This window comes from Oncorhynchus kisutch, linkage group LG2 (assembly GCF_002021735.2).
Source record: "Oncorhynchus kisutch isolate 150728-3 linkage group LG2, Okis_V2, whole genome shotgun sequence".
Classification (NCBI taxonomy): Eukaryota; Metazoa; Chordata; class Actinopteri; order Salmoniformes; family Salmonidae; genus Oncorhynchus; species Oncorhynchus kisutch.
The window spans coordinates 64,169,247-64,192,559 of NC_034175.2; the positions used below are offsets into that span (position 1 = coordinate 64,169,247).

The window sequence follows — 23,313 nt, forward strand, 5'->3', positions numbered from 1 at the left end:
TGCAACTATCAGGAAATAACACTAATCATAATTTGTTCACACTTTTACAGACGCCCACACACACTGGATCTGATACAGACAGTTATACAACACACAGACAAGTTTGTTCTCAACATACATAGAAGTCATCTGAGGAATGATATGTGCTGTTTATTTCTTCAAAATATTCTGATAAAACATTTTAAACCAAATAAGAGATTGATTCAGTCACATTGCCATGTCAAATCGAACAATCTAGTTTTGAATGAGAGGACATTAAAACAGAGACAGTAACATGCTGTCAGACACGTCTAGTGTTTCTTCAGTAGCAGGGTATTGCCCGCAACTCATCTACACAGTAAATGCAATTTTTATAGTATTATTATTACCTTATTCTGTAGTTTTCAATGGTTGTTTACACTCAGAATTCAGAGCATAACAGGAACTCAGACAATGGTGAATATGTAGCCTTGCATTCCACAGTAGACTGCAGGTTGTGACAGTGGGCTGTGACACAGAGACCAAGTCTGCAGCCCAAATGGCATCCTTTTCCCTATAGAGTATTTGGGGTATTCTACAGAAGTGTTGTAAATTGCTGTCCAGCTTAAAAATGTAAAATAAACGATTTAGAAAACATTTAAGTCTCCAAACTTAGGACATTTCATTACATCATGATATATTCTAATTCACTTCAAGGGAATAACAAACATATTTTTCAATTAATATAGTACAAAGTCATTGTTTATATAACTGTTTCTATTGAGAGATGTCTTACACACTGACTGACTGTATTATTATTTCAACAGAACATCTTGAGTTGTTCTATTATTACATTGAAAGATACTGGTATTTTTTATATTTTTTTAACCTTTATTTAACTTGGCAAGTCAGTTAAGAACAAATTCTTATTTTCAATGACGGCCTAGGAACAGTGGGTTGCAACCTCCCGGTTACTAGTCCAACACTCTAGCCACTAGGCTTCCCTGCCACCCCATAATAATTAGTAGATTTGTTTATTTAAAACATACTTCTCAAAAAAATGCTGGCCCACCTTTTGATGTCACACACATTAAAAGACTGTAGAATGAATCTGCATTAAGCCACACCCCTACATATATCTCCAACTGATGGGATTGCACCCCTCTCTAGCATGGCCACATAGTGAGTAGTCTGTCTGCAAACATTTTGGATAAAATTTGTGAGCAGGTTTAATAAATCTTCATGTATTTTTAAGACGCTTCACTACTCAACATCTAATATTTCAAGAAATATGTATGTATGTGTTTGGTGGGAAGTACATCTGTCCAAAAGTCTAAATTGTCCAACCAAAGCAGTCACAACTGAAACAATTGACACCATAGAGATTGATAGAGGTCTCATCTTTGTATCTGTGCCATTATGGCATCTGTGCCAGCATGACATCTGTGCCAGCATGACATCTGTGCCAGCACAGGCAGCGCCATTGAGGCTATCTCCATTTAAAATTTGCAAGTGCCATGCTATACATCCTGAGCAACCATGTAGCTAGTGGTCAAGAGCACACTTCAGGAAAATAAAGCCCAAACATAGACGTCTATAATGTGCTGTGCTGTACTGTACTCTTCTCTACTGTACTATACAGTACTCCAGTGAACTATACTCTACTTTACTCCACTCAAGTTTCTTAGAATTGAAGAAAGGGCCCATGGAGTCTTGTGGTCTTGAGACCACTCAAGTCCACATACATTATGTATTTAACTTCATGGTCTCAACTCCCTGGGTATGGATCTTGGGACCAATGTCCTGGTTTAAATCTTGGTCTTGGTCTTGGCTCATGCTCTCGGACAAGACCTTAGTCTTTGGTTTACAAACCATAGGCAACTCAATTTGAAGAAGACAATGCTCCCAACCCATAAGAATCCCCATCCAGCTGACTACTTTAAAATGATGGAAGCACTCAATGGTAATGTCTATACTAAAATATACCCAATATATATCCATTGACAATCTTTATTTTGCTAAAATAAAGATAGGAAAAGTTACAATGTATAGATCAAGCAACAATGAATTAGATACATAAGTAAATGAATCAATCAAAACATTTCTACAATCAACATTGAACATTTTACAGAAGAACAATAGAGATTATATTTCTCTAAATTCAATTTAAAGGATTTGAAAGTCCGGTTAAAAATCATGTTTTTATTATTTTGACCATTTTGTATGCAAATAAAACATTAATAGAAGGTTAATCCAAATGATCAATAATGTGCATGTTTCTCCATGTATTTATACTTTTTCAGTATGTTTCGGTCGTGACACATTTTTTTTCCTGGTAAGAAATTCAGGACAATACTTCAAATTTGAAATACAAACAGTGTGTGAGTATTAGATATGTCTATCTGACATATGAGATGTGTGCTGAAAGTTTAGGAAAAATAGGATACAAATGTGATTTTTTCCCCAACCCCCAATTTACACCACTTCTGTAGAATCACCCATATTTATTTATTTTTACCTTTATTTTACCAGGCAAGTCAGTTAAGAACAAATTCTTATTTTCAATGACGGCCTAGGAACAGTGGGTTAACTGCCTGTTCAGGGACAGAATGACAGATTTGTACCTTGTCAGCTCGGGGGTTTGAACTTGCAACACTTCTGGTTACTAGTCCAACTCTCTAACCACTAGGCTACCCTGCCGCCCCAATAGGGAACAGGGTGCCATTTGAGGTGCATGCCAAGACTTCAGAACCACTAATGGGGGGATACTAGAAGTGCTATAACTCATCCAATGAGGTCGTAGGGACAAACAGGTCACAGTGGCCTGGCCTACAGGGACAGACAGGCTGACTGATGTGTTCTATTCAATGAGTCATAGAGAGAATTTCAATTACATTCTCCTCACGTCTTCTCTTCTCAAAACCCATTGGATTAAAAAGCCAAAGGTCCCTCCCCTCTGACTTTCTCCTCCAGTGGGTTTTTAGAAGGAGGCGAGGAGAGAAGACGGGAGGAGTATGCAATTGAGTTCTCCCTATGACTGAGAGGGTGGCCTGGACATGGGTTCACTCTGGAACATGCAATCCTTCTCCCATCTCCCCAAGGCTCCTGGGGCGAAATGTAACTCGTAATGTGTGCTTTATCAAAACTACAGTAAAACCATTGGTGTGTTCAGGATTAGTTACAATGCAATTGTGCAACACTTTGAAACTGGGGTTTATCAGTTCAAAAATGTTGCATAATAACATTATTGCATTAAACAATGCAATATTGAACACACCCTTATTATCATTTTACAGTATACTTTGGGAATGTTTAAATCTACTCAGCATGCATCAACCCCTAAGTGCCTTTGGAGAAGTTACCTTATGAGAGAAGGGACTAGATTCTATTAGATCCCCATATCGTTTGTTTTGGCGGTGTCTGAAGTGTAACTGCGTTAGAGCTGAAAATCCACAAGTGGCTCCATGCGTTAGCTTATTGTGGACACGAAACAAAACATCCGCTAAGTGGATGTCTGCCAACGCGGGTTCTGATTGAGTCAAAGCCTAGGTAAAAGCTACCCTGAGCCACTGATGCGGGGTCAGATACATTATCTTCCCCCTAAATGGTTATGGTTAAGAGCAGGTCAGAGCAATCTGATCCTAGATCTGGGGTTAAGAACAACTTCTACCTCAAGTAGTCTCAACACAGGGAGAGGAGAGCGTTGTGCATAGTCAGATCAGATCATACAAATGACAATGTGCTTGTTCATTATGTTACATACATGTAACTGCCAAAATAAAGGAAACACCAACATAAAGTGTCTTAATAGGGCGTTGGGCCACCACCTTCTATGAGTGTCTGGAACTCTATTGGAGGGATATATACTTTGTATCTCTCATTTACTCAAGTGTTTCCATTATTTTAGCAGTTACCTGTACATGTCATAATGTACAGTAGTAGTAGTAGTAGTAGTAGTATTAGTAGTAGTAGTAGTAGCAGCAGTGCTTGGTCTTGGCTGGGTATGGCCATGTGTGTGTGTGTAAGGCATGACTGGTTGGCCTCTTTACCAGGTAGAGGACTATGAACCCCAGTGCAGGATCAGGGTAGCTCAGAGGTTAGGGTTCAAGGGTCAGGAAGTGGAGTGATGTCATCAGCTCTGTATTGTGGGATAGAGCTTGGAGATGGAGCACTGTCAACCAATGTCCTTCTCTTTCTTTTCTTCTCTTTTTCTCTCCCCCCCTTTCCATCCACTGTTTCTCCCTTTTCTGCCACCTCTCTCTGTCCCTTTTTCTTTTGTCCTTCTTTCCCTCCCTCCCTCCATCTCATGTGTTGTGCTTGCACATGCTGGATCTCAGCATCAGTGTACACTCCTGGGGGACCTCCGGGTTGTCAATCATGCGTTGCCATAGCCGCTGTTCCTCTCCGTATGAGTCCATCCAGTCCACCTCGTTCCCATAGCTCTGGCCTGTAGGGAGACAATAGATCATCACTATCTGTTCCATACACTCCATATCCCTACGGCGTTATGCTGACTGAATATGCTACAAATCACCATAACCTCTGAGAAGAGAGAAAAGAAGAGAAGTAAAGACTAGAGTTAAACTGAAGAGAAGACCAGAGAACAAAACAAAAGAAGAGAGAACAGCAGAGAAGTCCAATACCAAACAGCCCATCCCTGCCCCTGGTTCTTCCCAGACAGACCTGTCCCTCCGTTGAGTCGGACTCCCCCCAGGAAGACATTGCTGGACAGAGCCTCCTTGTCCCAGACGGTGAGCTCCAGACACACGTTGTTCAGGTCTCCGGCCTGCAGGCCACAGTAGGTGAAGGTGTGGTTCCACTGGGGGTTGACCGAGCGACGCACCACCACCGTCTTGTGCTTGGTGGACTTACTGTTGTCAGGGAGCAGGTACCTGGATGGATGGGGAGACAGGAAACAAGACAAAACTGTCAGAGGAATTGGAATTAGGTAGGTAGTAGGTCCTTGCCATCATTCTTACTAGGAATGAAGGCTGGATGAAACTGAATGGGTCTATCTGGGTCTCACCCTTTCACAAAGGGGTCTGAAGTGCCTCCAGACTTGACCGAGGTCAGGTTCTTGGCCTCCTTGACCAGCAGTTCCACCATACCTCCTTGAGGCAGCTTGATGCTGGTCTTCTTTCCTTTCAGAAAGCCTTTCTTCACTGAGAGGAGGAGAGGAAGAGAGAGGTGAATGAGCAAAATTCCAAACAGTCTTTCATGAAATGTCATTAGTTGAATGATATGTGTTAGTGATGGGTTGGAGCAATTAAAACCGAAGGATTTTGTGGAGCACCTTGGACCTGGTCCAGGGGTAGCATGAGGTTCTTCTCTGCAGGGATGTACTTCAGAACCACGGTCAGCTCCCCTTTATACTGGAGCGTGGAGTCCATACTACTGTCCAGCTGCACATAAAACACATCTACTTACAGTATTTACCACTGATAAACATACAGTGCTGTATAAATCCACACATAGACACTATTGTCCATCTGCACACAGGATACCTTGGGCTGCAGAGAGTACCACTCCTCCGTGTTGCTGTCAAACTCCCAGGAGTCAAAGGTCAGCTCCACCTCCCCCAGGAAGCTGTTGTGTCCGAAGCGGTCATGGTGCCACACAGACAGCTGCAGCGTTCGTGTCTCCAACTGGGAGTGGCTGATCACATACTACACAAAACAGCACAGGAGAAAGTGACGACAGGAGAGTAGGACTGAGTACAAAAATCAAAGTTCCTGCCGATGCTCTTACAGGAATAACACATGTACAGCAGGGGTGCTTGAGGTGAAGTCTATTGACGGCTATACACTGTAGGTATGGTGGTACAGGTTAATAAAAACACATGGGAGGAGCAGGCTTCATTCATTTATATACTGTACAGATGTAGGATCTTAATTCAGTTTGCTACAGCAGGAAAATAAATTATGTGAATTATTATGTGGAAAGTTCTCTTGCAACAGGGTGATCAAGTTAAGCTCCTACATCAGTATGAACACCTGCTGACTGACACACTCCAGTTGACACACACACTGTCTCCAGGCAACTTGATCCCATCCAAGGACACACATTCTCATGATCACAAAAACAAACTCATTAAATATTACTGTTTCCCAAGCTACACACAAGTTCATACGCACACACACACACACACACACACACACACACACACACACACACACACACACACACACACACACACACACACACACACACACACACACACACACACACACACACACACACACACTCCCTCACCCTAAGGTTCTCGTTGAATACAGGGTTGATTGTGTTGGTCTTGATGCTGGTCTTCCTCTTGCTCTGGCGAGACTTGTCTGGGAGGAGGTAGGCCTTCACATAGCTGCCAATGGAAAAGACATTCAGCCACACTCTTCATAGGAAGACCTGTGTGCCGTGATCCATATGATCACCCCAAGGCTTCACTAAGGTTACTCTGACATACCATGAATGTCACAGTTGTTGTGGGTCATGCTGAGGTCACACGTCACTCATGGATTGGTTCAAGTTGAGCTGACGGTCAGGAACTGTGATGTTAAGAGGTGTGTGTTCTTTTTCAGGTGTGAATGTGTGATAATGAAGTGTGTGTAATTTCACAGTAAGCATAGGTTCTTCAGTGGCGTACTGCCTCCTGTGGCGTTCTGCATTAGCATCGAATAGCCCCCGCGATATGCAACTTTTCAGGGAAGTTAGGAACCAATATACACAGGCAGTTAGGAAAGCAAAGGCTAGCTTTTTCAAACAGAAATTTGCATCCTGTAACACTAAGATCTGGGACACTGTAAAGTCCATGGAGAATAAGAGCACCTCCTCCCAGCTGCCCACTGCACTGAGGCTAGGAAACACTGTCACCACCGTGATAATTGACCATTTCAATAAGCATTTTTCTACGGCTGGCCATGCTTTCCACCTGGCTACCCCTACCCCAGTCAACAGACCTGCACCCCACACAGCAACTTGCCCAAGCCTCCCCATTTCTCCTTTACCCAAATCCAGATAGCTGATGTTCTGAAAGAGCTGCAAAATCTGGACCCCTACAAATCAGCTGGGCTAGACAATCTGGACCCTCTCTTCCTAAAATGATCCGCCGAAATTGTTGCAACCCCTATTACTGGCTTGCTCAACCTCTATTTCGTATCGTCTGAGATCCCCAAAGATTGGAAAGCTGCCGCGGTCATCCCCCTCTTCAAAGAGGGAGACACTCTAGACCCAAACTGCTACACACCTATATCTATCCTACCCTGCCTTTCTAAGGTCTTCCAAAGCCAAGTTAACAAACAGATCACCGACCATTTCAAATCCCACCGTAACTTCACGGGTGTACCTAGCCACACTCAAGGTCCTAAACCCTATCATAACCGCCATTGATAAGAGACAGTACTGTGCAGCTATATTCATCGACATGGCCAAGGCTTTCGACTCTGTCAATCACCACATTCTTATCGGCAGACTCAACAGCCTTGGTTCCTCAAATGACTGCCTAGGCTGGTTCACCAACTACTTCTCTGATAGAGTTCAGTGTGTCAAATCGGAGGGTCTGTTGTCCGGACCTCTGGTCTCTATGGGGGTGCCACAGTGTTCAATCCTCGGGCTGACTCTTTTCTCTGTGTATATCAATGATGTCGCTGTCACGACTTCCACCGAAGGTGGCTCCCCTTCCTGTTCGGGCGGCGGACGTCGTCACCGGTCTACTAGCTGCCACCGATTCCCTTTTCCTTTTCTGTTGGTTATGTCTTATTGGTTTCACGTGTTTCTCGTTTGGGGTTTGGTTTAGGGCTATTTAAGCCTGTTATGCCCGCCTGCTTTTGTTCGGGCTTGTTTCTCTGTTCTGTGTTGTGGATGGTGTTGTTTGTATTTTTACGGACTGTTTGTGTCCTGTTTTGGGCCGGTCATTTATTCGCCTGTTGTTTTGCCATGACCTTTTCTCACCGGAATAAATACGGTTTTCCGTAAACCTCTGCTCTCTGCGCCTGACTCCGCACCCACCACTCCTAGTTACGTAACAGTCGCTCTTGCTGCTGGTGAGTCTCTGATCCACCTCTACGCAGACGATACCATTCTGTATACTTCTGGCCCTTCTTTGGATACTGTGTTAACTAACCTCCAGACGGGCTTCAATGCCATACAACTCTCCTTCCGTGGCCTCAAACTGCTCTTAAATGCAAGCAAAACTAAATGCATGATCTTCAACCAATCGCTGCCCACACCTACCCACCCGTCCAGCATCACTACTCTGAACAGTTCTGACTTAGAATATGTGGACAACTACAAATACCTAAGTGTCTGGTTAGACTGTAAACTCTCCTTCCAGACTCATATTAAGCATCTCTAATCCAAAATTAAATCTAGAATCGGATTCATATTTCGCAACAAAGCATCCTTCACTAATGCTGTCAAACATACCCTAGTAAAACTGACTATCCTACCGATCCTTGACTTATTTACAAAATAGCCTCCAACACTCTACTCAGCAAATTGGATGCAGTCTATCACAGTGCCATCCGTTTTGTCACCAAAGCCCCATATACTACCCAACACCGCGACTTGTATGCTCTCGTTGGCTGGCCCTCGCTTCATATCCGTCGCAAAACCCACTGGCTCCAGGTCATCTATAAGTCGTTGCTAGGTAAAGCCCCGCCTTATCTCAGCTCACTGGTCACCATAGCAGGACCCACCCGCAGCACGCGCTCCAGCAGGTATATCTCACGGTTCATCCCCAAAGCCAATTCCTCCTTCGGCCGCCTTTCCTTCCAGTTCTCTGCTGCCAATGACTGGAACGAATTGCAAAATCACTGAAGCTGGAGACTCTTACCTCCCTCACTAGCTTTAAGCACCAGCTGTCAGAGTAGCTCACAGATCACTGCACCTGTACATAGCCCATCTGTAAATAGCCCATCCAACTACCTCATCACCATATTGTTATTTATTTGATTTATTTTGCTCCTTTGCACCTCAGTACCTCTACTTGCACACTCATCTTCTGCACATCTATCACCCCAGTGTTAAATTTGCCATACTGCAATAATTTTGCCACTATGGCCTATTTATTTCCTCACCCACTTATCCTACCTCATTTGCACACACTGTATATAGACTTTCTCTATTGTATTATTGACTGTATGTTTGTTTATTCCATGTGTAACTCTGTGTTGTTGTTTATGTCGCACTGCTTTGCTTTATCTTGGCCAGGTCACAGTTGTAAATGAGAACTTGTTCTCAACTAGCCTACCTGGTTAAATAAAGGTGAAATGAAAAGAAAAGTGTGTGTGTGTGTGCCCTTACGCATCTGTGCGTTGCCTCTTCTCATCCCCGGTGGCCAGGTTGCGACACTCCTTCACCAGGACGTTAAGAGCGCCTGTCTTATAGCTGTAGCTGATGTTCAACAGCAGCTCGCCACTCACGTTGGCGTTGCCATAGTCACCAGTCTCACTGTACATACTCATCATACTGTTCAGACTGCTCTGTGAGGAGAAGAGAGGGGGGGAGAGAGGAGAGGGAGAGAGAGAATAGATAGGATAAAGGGAGAAGAGAGGGAGATGGGTAGGGAGAGAGCAAAATGATTAAATCATACTGTTCAGACTGCTCTGTGAGGAGAAGAGAGGGGGGAAGAGAGGAGAGGGAGAGAGAGAATAGATAGGATAAAGGGAGAAGAGAGGGAGATGGGTAGGGAGAGAGAGAATAGATAGGATAAAGGGAGAAGAGAGGGAGATGGGTAGGGAGAGAAAGAATAGATAGGATAAAGGGAGAAGAGAGGGAGATGGGTAGGGAGAGAGAGAATAGATAGGATAAAGGGAGAAGAGAGGGAGATGGGTAGGGAGAGAGAGAATAGATAGGATAAAGGGAGAAGAGAGGGAGATGGGTAGGGAGAGAGAGAATAGATAGGATAAAGGGAGAAGAGAGGGAGATGGGGGAGAGAGCAAAATTATTAAAAGAGTAATAGAGGAGGGAAGAGGAAAATATCAGAATGGAGGACAGAGAAGTAGAGGATCAGGGGTAGAGAATCAGAACAGATGAGGGAGAGAAGAGGAGAGCCAGAGTGGGGGAGAAATTAAGAATGGAGTGGAGGGAAAAGGAGGAAGACAGATGGAGGCAGGGAAAGCCTTTCGTCTTTGTGCAGGTAAAAATGCAGAATGGACAGATTGAGTCATTTGGTGAGAGATGGGTCTGGCTGGGGAAATGTAAAACACTAAAGTTGATCTAATTTATGTCATAGAGTGAGCCAGTATGATGAATGACCAATTTAGGCAGTCAGTGGCAGCGATGGGAGCACAGCGGCACCGATTGGTGGAAACATATTCACAATAAGTGGGGTACACACATACACAAGGAGGCAAGAACTCACAGTTTCTGCGTCTGAGTCGCCAGGAACACTGAGGTAGCCCCATTTTCTCTCTGAGCCGGGAGTAGAAGACTAGCAGCCAGAGGAAGAATAGAACCCGAGCCAGCAGGGGGAGGAGGAGAGAGAGAAGGAGGAGGGAGAGAGTGAAGGAGAGAGGAGATAGAAAGAGAGGAGAGAGGGAAGGAGGAGAGAGGGAAGGAAGGAAGACGGAGGAGAGAGGGAAGGAGTAGAGAGGTGAGAGAAAAGAGGAGGGAGAGAGGGGTGATACATGTGAAAGTGTAAAGAGGACAGAGACGAGAGGACAGACCCCATGTACCAGGGCAGAAACCCCAGACACGGACACAAAACTGAATCTATCAGGGTTACCATGGTGATTATCAGATGAAGCAGGACCCGATTAGAACTCATCAATGAATAAACAGAAGGACACAGCGGACAGGCTGAAAGCACCAGTAAATATCAAAGACAACTAAACACAGATGCTTCCACCAAAGCAACATATCTGGGAGCAATGGATTTCCAGTTTTAGTAGATACAAGAGAATCAGCCTTCTGGGCTTCATATTCTTTTTTGGGGACCAACTTTTTATTTAGTGTTGTCTATTTTTAGGGGGGTTACAGGAACAAAATAACTATCAAAGAAATGTATACAAAGATAACCCCCAACTCAGTCCCCATCCACCCACCAGCATTCTCCCTCCCCACCCAGAAACCATGTGTCACGTTCGTCATAACGAGGAGACCAAGGCGCAGACTGATTGGAATACGTCATTTTATTTCATGAAGAACACTTAAACAAACTAACGTGACGCTATAAACTAGTGCTGACATGCAACTACACATAGACAATAACCCACAAAACCAAAATGGAAAATGGCAACCTAAATAGGTTCCCCAATCAGAGACAACGATAAACAGCTGCCTCTGATTGGGAACCAATTCAGGCCACCATAGACCTACATATACCTAGACATACTTAAACCCTCCCGGCTGCAACCTAAACCTATATGGGAGGGTCTGGGTGGGCATCTAACCTCGTTGGAGGATCTGGTTCTGGACGCCGCCCCCCTTCTTTACATTGAGTCCGCTCTTGTAGCACTGACCTGTGGATCATCGTCGGAGGCTCTGGACTGCGGATCCTCGACGTAGGCCCCGGACTGGGGACCCCTGCTGCGTGGATCATCGCCGAGATGTTCTGAACTGGGGATCGTCGCTGGAGACCCCGAGCTGGGGACCATCACTGGAGACCCCAAACTGTGGCCCGACGTTGAAGGTTCCGGACTGTGGCCCGTCGTTGGTGGTTCCGGTCTGTGGCCCGTCGTTGGAGGTTCCGGTCTGTGGCCCGTCGTTGGAGGTTCCGGTCTGTGAACTGTCGCCGGATGTTCTGAACTGGGGACCATCGCTGGAGAACCCGAGCTGGGTACCGTCACTGGAGACCCCAAACTGTGGCCCGACGTTGAAGGTTCCGGACTGTGGCCCGTCATTGGAGGTTCCGGTCTGTGGCCCGTCGTTGGAGGTTCCGGTCTGTGAACTGTCGCCGGACGCTCTGGACTGGGTACTGTCGCCGGACTCTTTGGACTGCCGAGGCGCACTGTAGGCCTGGTGCCGGCACTGGTGGTACCGGGCTGGTGACACGCACTTCAGGTCGAGTGCGGGGAGGAGGAACAGGACGTACTGGACTCTGAAGGCGCACTGGAAGCCTGGTGCGTGGTGTCGGCACTGGTGGTACTGGAGGTCTGGAGTGTAGAGCTGACACAACCCGTCCTGGCTGGATGTTTATTTTCGCCCTGCAAATGCAGGACGCACTGGGCTGTGCAGACCCACCGGAGACACAGTACGCAGAGCCGGCGCAGGATATCCTGGTCCAAAGAGGTATACTGGAGAAATGGAGTGCTGAGCCGGCACCCTCCTTCCTGGCTGGATGCCCATTCTAGCCCGGCCAATGCGAGGAGCTGGAATAGAGCGCACCGGGCTCTACCGCATAACACGCTAGGCCTTCGGAAAGTATTCAGACCCCTTGACTTTTTCCACATTTTTCTAGGTTATAGTCTTACAGTCCATCTAAAAGTACACCCAATAGATTTTAAATTAAACTACATATACTATAGCCTATTCAACTTTCTGAAACAAACAATTCACTCAAAAAAATTTGTGCACTCACTCTCCTTCCAGGCAAAGAGTGGGCGTGCATACCCATAACATGATGCAGTCAGCACTATGCTTGAAAATATGGGCAGTGGTACTTAGTAATGTGTTGTATTGGATTTTCTCCAAACATAACACTTTGTATTCAGGACAAACCGTTAATTGGTTTCCCACATTTTTTACAGTTTTACTTTAATGCCTTATTGCAAACAGGATGCATGTTTTGGAATATTTTTTTATTCTGTACAGGCTTCCTTCTTTTCACTCTGTCAATTAGTTTAGTATTGTGGGGTAACTGCAATGTTGTTGATCCATGCTCAGTTTTCTCCTATCAGTGACTAGTGTTCCATTATTAAAGTGGCCAGTGATTCCATGTCTATGTATACAGTGCCTTGCGAAAGTATTCGGCCCCCTTGAACTTTGCGACCTTTAACTTAAGGGGGCTGAATAATTTTGTACGCCCAATTTTTCAGTTTTTGATTTGTTAAAAAAGTTTGAAATATCCAATAAATGTCGTTCCACTTCATGATTGTGTCCCACTTGTTGTTGATTCTTCACAAAAAAATACAGTTTTATATCTTTATGTTTGAAGCCTAAAATGTGGCAAAAGGTCGCAAAGTTCAAGGGGGCCGAATACTTTCGCAAGGCACTGTATAGGATAGCAGCCTCTAAGGTGCAGGGTTGAGTAGCCGGTTGGTAGCCGGCTAGTGATGGCTATTTAACAGTCTGATTGCTGTTTTTTAGTCTCTCGGTCCCGGCTTCTTTGAGCTATATTGCCAGGATATCAAGACAGCTGGAACAAATAGCTAGGGTTGCCATTTAATTGTTTAAAAATTTAATATTGATGATGTCATTGTTATCTTCAGTGTTAATAACCCCATGGGTGTAAGAAACCAAAAGCAGGAGCCACAGGGAAACCCACCCATTGATTGTCCCCCCCCCCCCATTGGTTGTCATGTCATCCCCTGGTCCCCCTCAGTCATTGGTTGTTCCCCACCCAGAAACCCCCACCCATTGATTGTTTCCCACTCAGACCCCCACCCTCCCCATTGGTTGTTTCCCCCCACCCATCCCACTCATTGGTTGTTTCCCCCCACCCATCCCACTCATTGGTTGTTCCCCCCCACCCATCCCACTCATTGGAGCGGCCAGAATATGCCAGCTGCTGGAGCGAAATAGACCAGCTATTGTTCCTTGTAATACAGTTAACGTCCCACACCTTAATGTTATGTTATATGCTGACAATTACTTGAAAATAAGTCAGTTAATTCATAGTTATTTTGCAAAGGAAAGCCACGAGAAAACCACACGTTTCAATGCATGCCACTGAAACCGGAACACCGGGCTTCAGTTATGATGAATATTACAGTGTACATGAACATTATAGGAAGAATTGCTGCTATAGATATCTACTGTGTGTTTGTTTCCCTCATCCACCCCTATATTCATTCTGTTCTATTCATACAATATTTTCAAGCAGGGAGATTCACAGAAGCCAGTCACCATTCATCTCCATAATCTCTGTAATCATGGCCCTCCACCTCTGCTGTTATTGAGAGCAGAGCCCACGGCCAGAATTAATGTTGTTAGTCATGTCTGAGGTGAAATTAGAAATGTCAGACAGGCAGGAAGTGTGTGTCGCCTGTTAACCTAACAATGTCTCCGATTTGTCCTTTTTTTAATGATTGTGTTTTTGATCTCTTCTATATTCTGGGGGGTATTTCCTATTTATTAACGTGGGAATAGTCTGTGCCCAGTGGGATGTTTGTATGTTTGTATTCTGCAGGGCTCATTTGTAAAAGAGACCTAGGTCTCAAAATCGGAACTTAAGAGAGTCGGTCAATATGACTCTGTCAATCATAAAACTCAGCTAATTATTTAGTTTAGTGTTGTGAGAAAAGAAACATAAATGTTGTTCTAAGCCAGGTTCTACCAGAGCATAGCACACATACAAAAGATATACAGTATATACACCTGTGAGTTTAGGCACATTTTCCTGGCTCCTAGTCAATGTCTATATGTGAGCTGTGCTGTGAGTTGTGCTGTGAGCTGTGCTGTGAGCTGTGCTGTGAGCTGTGCTGTGAGCTGTGCTGTGAGTTGTGCTGTGAGCTGTGCTGTGAGCTGTGCTGTGAGCTGTGCTGTGAGCTGTGCTGTGAGTTGTGCTGTGAGCTGTGCTGTGAGCTGTGCTGTGAGCTGTGCTGTGAGTTGTGCTGTGAGCTGTGCTGTGAGCTGTGCTGTGAGCTGTGCTGTGAGCTGTGCTGTGAGCTGTGCTGTGAGCTGTGCTGTGAGCTGTGCTGTGAGCTGTGCTGTGAGTTGTGCTGTGAGCTGTGCTGTGAGTTGTGCTGTGAGCTTTGCTGTGAGCTGTGCTGTGAGCTGTGCTGTGAGCTGTGCTGTGAGTTGTGCTGTGAGTTGTGCTGTGAGTTGTGCTGTGAGCTGTGCTGTGAGCTGTACTGTGAGCTGTGCTGTGAGCTGTGCTGTGTGTGTGTGTGTGTGAGACACTGCCCTGCTGTTCCTCAGCCCTGAGGTCACTGGTGCTACCTGACACTGTTCACACAATGATTTCAACACAGCCATAACTCACTCATCAATCCTCAGTAGGCCTGCCAGTCTGTCTTCTTGTGTGCCAGAGCATGGCAGATGCATCTTTGTGTCCATTATGTGTGTGTGTGTGCGTTTGTGTGTGTGTCTGTGTTTACTATACGGCAGGGTATTACCGTAGACACAGCGCAGCTCATGCGTCGGCTGGCGGCCTTGCTGTGTGCCGACATCAGAGCATCGATGTCCTCGTCTTTATCATTATCATCAAACTCCTGGAGAACACAGAAACCATCAAAGGAGACATCAACCAATGGAATCTCTCTGTAGATTCACAGTAATAAGGCAATACAGTCTAAATACATCCGTCAGTTTTCTGTGGCAACTTCAAATTCAATCAGACAGGTCAGGATTTAATCAGACAGGTCAGGGTGTTAATTAGATTACTCGCATATCACACACTGTCTGTGTATGTGTGTGAATGTGTATGTGTCTGTGCATGTGTGTGATTGTGTATTCACGTGTGTAGAAAGATCAGACAACTTAATTAAATGCTCACCTACAGTAAATACAGAGTAGTGACCCTTAGCCAGTGGTTCTTATGTACAGCTGTTCCACCACACAGCCTCCAGCCTTGCTACTCAGCTGCTGCTACAGGCTTTTATGTGAGGCTACACTCACTAATGAGCTCTTAACTGGGCAATAGCCCCCACAATGTATAGGCATTTATTGAAAATTAATGTTAAATCTGGTTTGTGCTCAGTGGGACTATCATTTGTTTTTCAACAGGACAATGACCCAACACACCTCCAGGCTGTGTAAGGGCTATTTGACCAAGAAGGAGAGTGATGGAGTGCTGCATCAGATGACCTGGCCTCCACAATCACCTGACCTCACCCTAATTGAGATGGTTTGGGATGAGTTGGACTGCAGAGTGAAGGAAAAGCAGCCAACAAGTGCTCAGCATATGTGGGAACTCCTTCAAGACAGTTTGAAAAGCATTCCTCATGAATCTGGTTGAGAGAATGCCAAGAGTGTGCATATCTGTCATCAAGGGAAAGGGTGGCTGCTTTGAAGAATCTCAAATATAAAATATATTTAGATTTGTTTAACAATGTGTTGGTTACTACATGATTCCAGATGTGTTATTTCATAGCTTTGATGTCTTCGCTATCATCCTACAATGTAGAAAATAGTTTTAAAAAATAAAGAAAAACCCTTGAATAAGTAGGTGTGTCCAAACTTTTGAATGATACTGTATATACACTACCGTTCAAAAGTTTAGGGTCACTTAGATACTCAACTATTCTAAAGAAGGACAGTTTTATAGCTTCTTTAATCAGAACAACAGTTTTCAGCTGTGCTAACATAATTGCAAAACGGTTTTCTAATGATCAATTAGACTTTAAAATTATAAACTAGGATTAGGTAACACAACGTGCCATTGGAACAAAGGAGTGATGGTTGCTGATAATGGGCCTCTACGCCTATGTAGATATTCCATAAGAAATCTGCCGTTTCCAGCTACAATAGTCAGTTACAACATTAACAATGTCTACACTGTATTTCTGATCAATTTGATGTTATTTTAATTGACTTTTTTCTTCTTATTTTTTTGAACAGTAGTGTATTTCTCATTGTGACCTGCTGCTGCTGCTGACTATCAGGCAGTGAGCAGGCTGTTACTGGTTGAGTGCAGAGGCAGCTGAGTCAAGGAGAGAGAGCAGCATGCACACGTCATGACAACTTTTTACCAGGCCATTTAGATTGGTCATTATGGAGACACCCCTTTTCCATAAAACATATTAACCATCTAGAACTGATAGAACAGAGACAAAGCCTTGGAAAACTATTTTAGGCGCACTAGAGCTCTTTAGATAAATTCGCCCAGAGGTGGTTTAAAGTAACCTGCATTCTAATGTCAACTTTTCTTATGGAGAACAGTATCAAGCGATAAGTTTTACTCATGCTCAGTTCTAGGGTTTGGAGCGCTGTGCGAGTGGAGATTTGAAATGGAAATTATGGAACTCCCTCGTGTGCTTGTGTTATGGGGAAAAAGACCACAATGAAAATGACATGAAATGTGGAGAATGATACACTACATTTTCATCAGTTGGTCATCAAGTAGGCCATTAATTGTATGCCATTGCAGGCTACTGTAACCTTCCATTTGATACAAATGGATATTGAAATATTGAAATGAAGATATCACTGGAGTCCTTGCAAATCAATTTGTGCCACTTGTGTAGCCTACCTGGAGCTGGCAAACATATTGCATAAATAGCCTATAAGTCAGTTTGCTGTTGTAGCCTTGTGTTAAAAGTCAATCAATTATTTTTACACAGCTTAAAAAATCTACCAGGCGCAGTGGCCTCTTTAACTCAGCAACCTCTCTTTCTCGCTCTCTCTAGAAGCAACACCCACCTCTATTAGTGCCCCGTCTAATCCAATCGCATGGTTATATGCAAATACAAGAGGCCCATTTATATCAATCCAAATATCCTCTGCAGAACCCTGGGACAAGCAGGCAGAAAGAAACAGAAAGATTTGACCACGGTTCAACTGTTACTATAACAGATAGAAGGAGCTTAGTTACCAGTATCTTTGTTAATATGGTTTGTTAAAAAAAAAAGTTGACTCTGAAAACCGTATATTCAAAGACGAGTGGACGGAACAGTATATATTCATTCTCCCCGCAATTAGCACAAAACCAATGTGCCTGATATGCAGCGAGTCCATAGCTCTCGTGAAAAGTGACAATGTTAAGCGGCATTATGACACCAGGCATAGTAAATTCGATCAGACGGATCCCCTGAACACGGAGGTGAGATCAAACAAGATTAACCAACTCAAATCCCAATATGAGAGGTCCACCAATATGAGAGGTCCACCAATATGAGAGGTCAACCAATATGAGAGATCAACCAATATGAGAGGTCAACCAATATGAGAGGTGAACCAATATGAGACGTCCACCAATATGAGAGGTCAACCAATATGAGAGGTGAACCAATATGAGACGTCCACCAATATGAGAGGTCCACCAATATGAGAGGTCAACCAATATGAGAGGTCCACCACTATGAGAGGTCAACCAATATGAGAGGTCCACCACTTTGAGAGGTCCGACAATATGAGAGGTCAACCACTATGAGAGGTCAACTAATATGAGAGGTTCACCACTATGAGAGGTCTACCAAAGTCCTTGTCTATTCAGTGAGAGCCCAACAACATGCAACGGAGTGTTCACTGAGGATAGCTTAGGTTTTGGGAAAACACAAAAAAAACATTTTCAGACACTGAGATGGTAAAAGAATGTGTGAAGTTGCTGACACCTTGCTTGAAGGTAAACAAAAAGATGAGCTGAGGGTAAAGATCAAAAAGGTCCCATTGTCAGATTCCACAGCAATGAGGAGAACTGAAATATTAGCTTTAATATAAGATTTAACTCAACTTTATTTTTACATTTTTAAATTGATTTTTTTTACATTTGTTTTGGACCATTCAGTTAGGAACAAATTCTTATTTCCAATGACGGCCTACCCCGGCCAGAGCCGGACAACGCTGGGCCAATTGTGCACCGCCCTATGGGACTCCCAATCGCGGCCGGATGTGACACAGCCTGGATGAGCCCATTCAGAATGCACCATGCTTTTCTTTAGCCGTCTGGTGTTAGTCAGATGTTCTAACGAAGCAAAGAAGGAATTCTGCGAGGAGTTGTTGGGCTTAACACATCTAGAAGCACACACACGGGGAGAGGATATCCATGAGGCCATCAACGGGATGCTGACAAAAAGGGGGATAGATCTGAAGTCAGGGGTCTCCATCACCACAGATGGAGGTCCAGCCATGAGGGAGAGGACTGGTTGCACGTTTGAAAGAGGACCACCCTGACATCATATCACTGCATCATCCATCAATCTGTCCTGTGTGCCAGTCTGGGAAAATAGCATTCTGAGGCCATGACAACGATGACGTAACTGATCAACCTTTTGAGAGCAACTTCATCCCTACAACACCGCTTGCTACGAGGCATTCTGACAGAGGTCAATGCCAGTTTTGATGAGTTACTACAGCACAACAATGTCAGATGGCTCAGCAAAGGCAGGGTTTTGGAACACTTTTGGGCCATTCAGGAGGAAATCAAAGCTCTCTTATTAGAGCAAAAGAGTGACAGAGTTTTTGGAAGATGAGGAGAAGATGGAAACAGTTGCATTTTTGACAGACATTACATCACACCTTAATCAACTGAATGGCAAGCTGCAGGGACAGGACAACACATTGTGTGATATGATAACAGCAGTCCGGGCTTTCCAGAAGAAATTGGAGCTTTTCAAGAATGATCTTCAGAGAGAACTTGTCCACTTGGGCAGACAAAGATGTTCCCAATCATGTTGATTTCATCTAGAAGCTGATGGATAACTTCAAGGCTTGCTTTGAGGACTTCACTGTTGGAAGAGAACTGCTGCTGCTCATCCAGGACCCTTTCTTAGTCACAAAAGTGACAAAGTTGTCAAAAGAAGCAAAACAGATCTTCAGATGGGTAGATGTTGCATTACCCAATAAAATTGTTGATTAAGCTGCAAGGAAATGTGTCTTTGAAGGAGCAGGCTGGTGATTGTGACCCTGTCACTTTCTGGGGAAAGATGGTGCCTTCAGCTGCTGTCCCTGTTCTCAAGAAACGGGCACTATACACCCTGACAATGTGTGGCTCCACATACAGCTGTGAATACAGACTTCTCCACAATGAACTTTATTAAAAACAAATACCGCACCAGGTTTACCAATGAACACCTGCACTAATGTCTCAGAGTTGCTCTCATACCATTTGTGCCAAAGTTAAAACCATTGGCAGTAGACAGAAAGTGTAATTTCTCTCATTGATGCAAGGGCAAGGCCCAGAGTGACTTCTACATGAATATTGCATGGCCCACATTGACATTCTGTGCATTCAGATTCTTATTACTGTTCAACTCTCCTTCGTTCTCCAGAAAACATGCACTTTATTTGATAAAAAATTAATTCTTTAATTCAAGGCCCATGTATAATGGTGGACTTTTTAGATAGATAATTATGCAACCACTCATAATTCAGCAATGTTGATGTAATGTTGCACATTCTTACATTCAAAATAAGTAGTAATTAATAGTACTTATTAGTCTAATTTAATGTATTTAATTTACATTTTATGTAACAAAATGTTTCCTAAGTCATAGACTAAAAGCTTTGTTTCTACGCTTGTATCACAGCGCCGATAAAGGACGATATGTCACTGGACATTTGTCACTGGACCTTCTGAAATACTAGTTGAGTACCCCTGGGCTATAGGCTGTCTGCATCTAGCTTAGCAAAGTTTAATTGCAATTTTCAACCCAGATTTTAGTCAGTAGCCTAGGCCTATTGAAATAACAAGTCAATCTTACAAATAGGCCATTTATAACAGTTTATAGTGTTAGCATCTGGCAAATAATACGGCACAAATGCCCAAAAATAGCCTAACATTCGGTTTTTGAAGTTCGTTCAAGTGTTTCTTGCACAGAGATTTTGAGATCCTCTGTCCAATTTTCATCACTCAAACTCTCCTGACGGATATATCTATAGTTATGCACATGCGCAAACAAGATTTATTTACAATTATAAACTGGGTGGTTTGAGCTCTGAATGCTGATTGGTTGAAAGCATGGTATATCAGACGTGTACCAGGGGTATGACAAAAACATACTTTTTACTGGTCTAATTACGTTGGTAACCAGTTTATAATAGCAATAAGGAACCTCAGGGGTTTGTGGTATATGGCCAATATACCAGAGCTAAGGGCTATGCCCTAAGAACAGCCCTTAGCCATGGTATTTTGGCCATACATTACACCTCCTCTGGCCTTATTGCTTAATCATAGCAGTCAAAACAAGTTAAATCGGCATCCATTGATGGTAAATGATCTGGAGAGTTTAATAAGAGCGATTTATATTTTCTCTTGTCACATATTCTTAAACTCACAAGAATCATTATTTTGATGGAAAACCGAATTTTGCTTCTTAGCCTACATTGTTAAAAATGACATAGATATTCCTTCTTAATTCGCTCGATAAAATGATGGAAAAAGGATGAATGTAGCAACACCTCTCTTGCTGTGAAACATTTTCTTTTAGCTAGTTTTCAGACAGAACAAACACTGCAATTAGCTACGCTACGTTTCCTCAAAGAATAACCAAGACCACACCAACCATAGCAGACTAAAAACAATGTTTTGTTAAGAAACTAAGCTAGTTAGTAAATGGTTAAACCCATAACGCACATTTAAACAGAACCTCAGTTGTGCATGCTAGCATCAATTTACCAGACTCAACTGACAGCATCGCCATGCAAAAGTAAAATGTAGTCTGGGTGCTGTACAAGGGGCACAAGGGTAAAATACAGGTATACATAATTTTAATAGCAGGATACTGTAAAGTCCATTATCCCTCTGAAGAGTATGAATTAGGCTGTTTGAGAATGTTTGAATCCTAAGCAACCTGCCTACACATAGTACAATACAAACATAGCTACTGTAGTAGGTCAAAACTGTGTGCTGGAAAACCTTGGTAGAGCATTGGTGGAGTAGGCATTGTGGTGCTTGTGAATTTCCTTTATTTTTTGGCTTCAGACCAATGCCTATTCTCACTTAAAAAGTAGTTTGGGGTTTCTAATAGCTTAGAGGAAGTCCACTGTACTGTGCACTATCTGTATGTATCAAAGATCATGGTTATGTTGCCATAGAGATGGACACAAAATATGTTGACTTATTCCGGGGTAAGGTGTGTGGGTGGTGTGTGGAGGTGGACAAGAGGTGTGTGTGTGTACCGTGTCATTGAGCCCAGGAACGGAGCGGCTCCTCAGGCTGAGGGCCTCATCACTGGCAGAACCAGGAACAGACAGGTCCACCTCAGAACGACTACGATCTACAGAGAGAGAGAGAGAGATGGAGAGAGGGAGAGAGAGAGAGAGAGATGAGAGGAGGAAGTGACAAGGTATTCCCTCCCCACAGCCACACATAAAGACTGTTATTTCCAGTTATTTCACAGCTATGCCTAATGGCACTAATTGGAGTTGTTATGAAATGCTAACATGTGACAGAGCACCATATGCTGCTACAACAGCCATCTGCTACCAGGGGAAGATGAGAAAAGTGTTTGAGTGGTGAAAGGGAGAAAGACAGAAAGGGAGAAGAGAGAGGAAAGAGAAAGAGTAGAAGAGGAACAAGAACAGGGGAGTATGTGAGTGTAAGAGAGAGATCAAGAGAGGTCTAGAGTGAGAGAAAGAGTAGAAGAGGAACAAGAACAGGGGAGTATGTGAGTGTAAGAGAGAGATCAAGAGAGGTCTAGAGTGAGAGAAAGAGTAGAAGAGGAACAAGAACAGGGGAGTATGTGAGTGTAAGAGAGAGATCAAGAGAGGTCTAGAGTGAGAGAAAGAGTAGAAGAGGAACAAGAACAGGGGAGTATGTGAGTGTAAGAGAGAGATCAAGAGAGGTCTAGAGTGAGAGAAAGAGTAGAAGAGGAACAAGAACAGGGGAGTATGTGAGTGTAAGAGAGAGATCAAGAGAGGTCTAGAGTGAGAGAAAGAGTAGAAGAGGAACAAGAACAGGGGAGTATGTGAGTGTAAGAGAGAGATCAAGAGAGGTCTAGAGTGAGAGAAAGAGTAGAAGAGGAACAAGAACAGGGGAGTATGTGAGTGTAAGAGAGAGATCAAGAGAGGTCTAGAGTGAGAGAAAGAGTAGAAGAGGAACAAGAACAGGGGAGTATGTGAGTGTAAGAGAGAGATCAAGAGAGGTCTAGAGTGAGAGAAAGAGTAGAAGAGGAACAAGAACAGGGGAGTATGTGAGTGTAAGAGATCAAGAGAGGTCTAGAGTGAGAGAAAGAGTAGAAGAGGAACAAGAACAGGGGAGTATGTGAGTGTAAGAGAGAGAGAGAGAGGTCTAGAGTGAGAGAAAGAAAGAAAGAGTGAGGAAGAGAGGAGTATGAGGAGAGAGAGAAAAATAAATAGAGAGAGAGGGATACATTCACAGAGCTAGAGAGAGACATGGTGGAGCTTAGAGAGCTAGTCCACACAATCCAGACAGAACAAACCCACAAAACAGACCAGCACAACAACAACCCCCCAACAAGACCCGGAGGGCAGAAGTTGGAGATGGACGGCTGTCTGAGAGAGCTGGCTGCTATATGGACTGAGGTGAAAGAACTTATGGAGACACACACGGTACTGAACGAGGTCAGAAAGCTGAGGTGTAACAGAGAGCAGTACACTCCCCCTGAAGCCAGCAGAACAGCCCACCTCAGACCCGGACCACAA

The 23,313-nt window shown here is 43.9% G+C and overlaps 1 protein-coding gene across 3 annotated transcripts in view; it reads right to left on the reverse strand.

Moving 5' to 3' along the window:
- Window positions 1–728: 728 nt before the first annotated feature.
- sytl5 (synaptotagmin-like 5) overlaps window positions 729–23,313 on the reverse strand; it is an 83,619-nt gene continuing 61,034 nt past the window's right edge. For 2 of the 3 annotated variants that reach the window (XM_031799850.1, XM_031799848.1), the window contains exons 8-17: window positions 21,829–21,926; window positions 15,168–15,263; window positions 10,313–10,381; window positions 9,253–9,431; window positions 6,211–6,313; window positions 5,463–5,624; window positions 5,252–5,360; window positions 4,985–5,120; window positions 4,642–4,850; window positions 729–4,405 (exon numbers count right to left, since the gene is read on the reverse strand). In XM_031799850.1, coding sequence (XP_031655710.1) covers window positions 4,263–4,405; window positions 4,642–4,850; window positions 4,985–5,120; window positions 5,252–5,360; window positions 5,463–5,624; window positions 6,211–6,313; window positions 9,253–9,431; window positions 10,313–10,381; window positions 15,168–15,263; window positions 21,829–21,926 — 1,304 coding nt within the window. In that variant the 3' untranslated portion in view covers window positions 729–4,262. The remainder of the gene's footprint in view (window positions 4,406–4,641; window positions 4,851–4,984; window positions 5,121–5,251; window positions 5,361–5,462; window positions 5,625–6,210; window positions 6,314–9,252; window positions 9,432–10,312; window positions 10,382–15,167; window positions 15,264–21,828; window positions 21,927–23,313) is intronic. The other variant, XM_031799853.1, reaches the window with a different exon arrangement.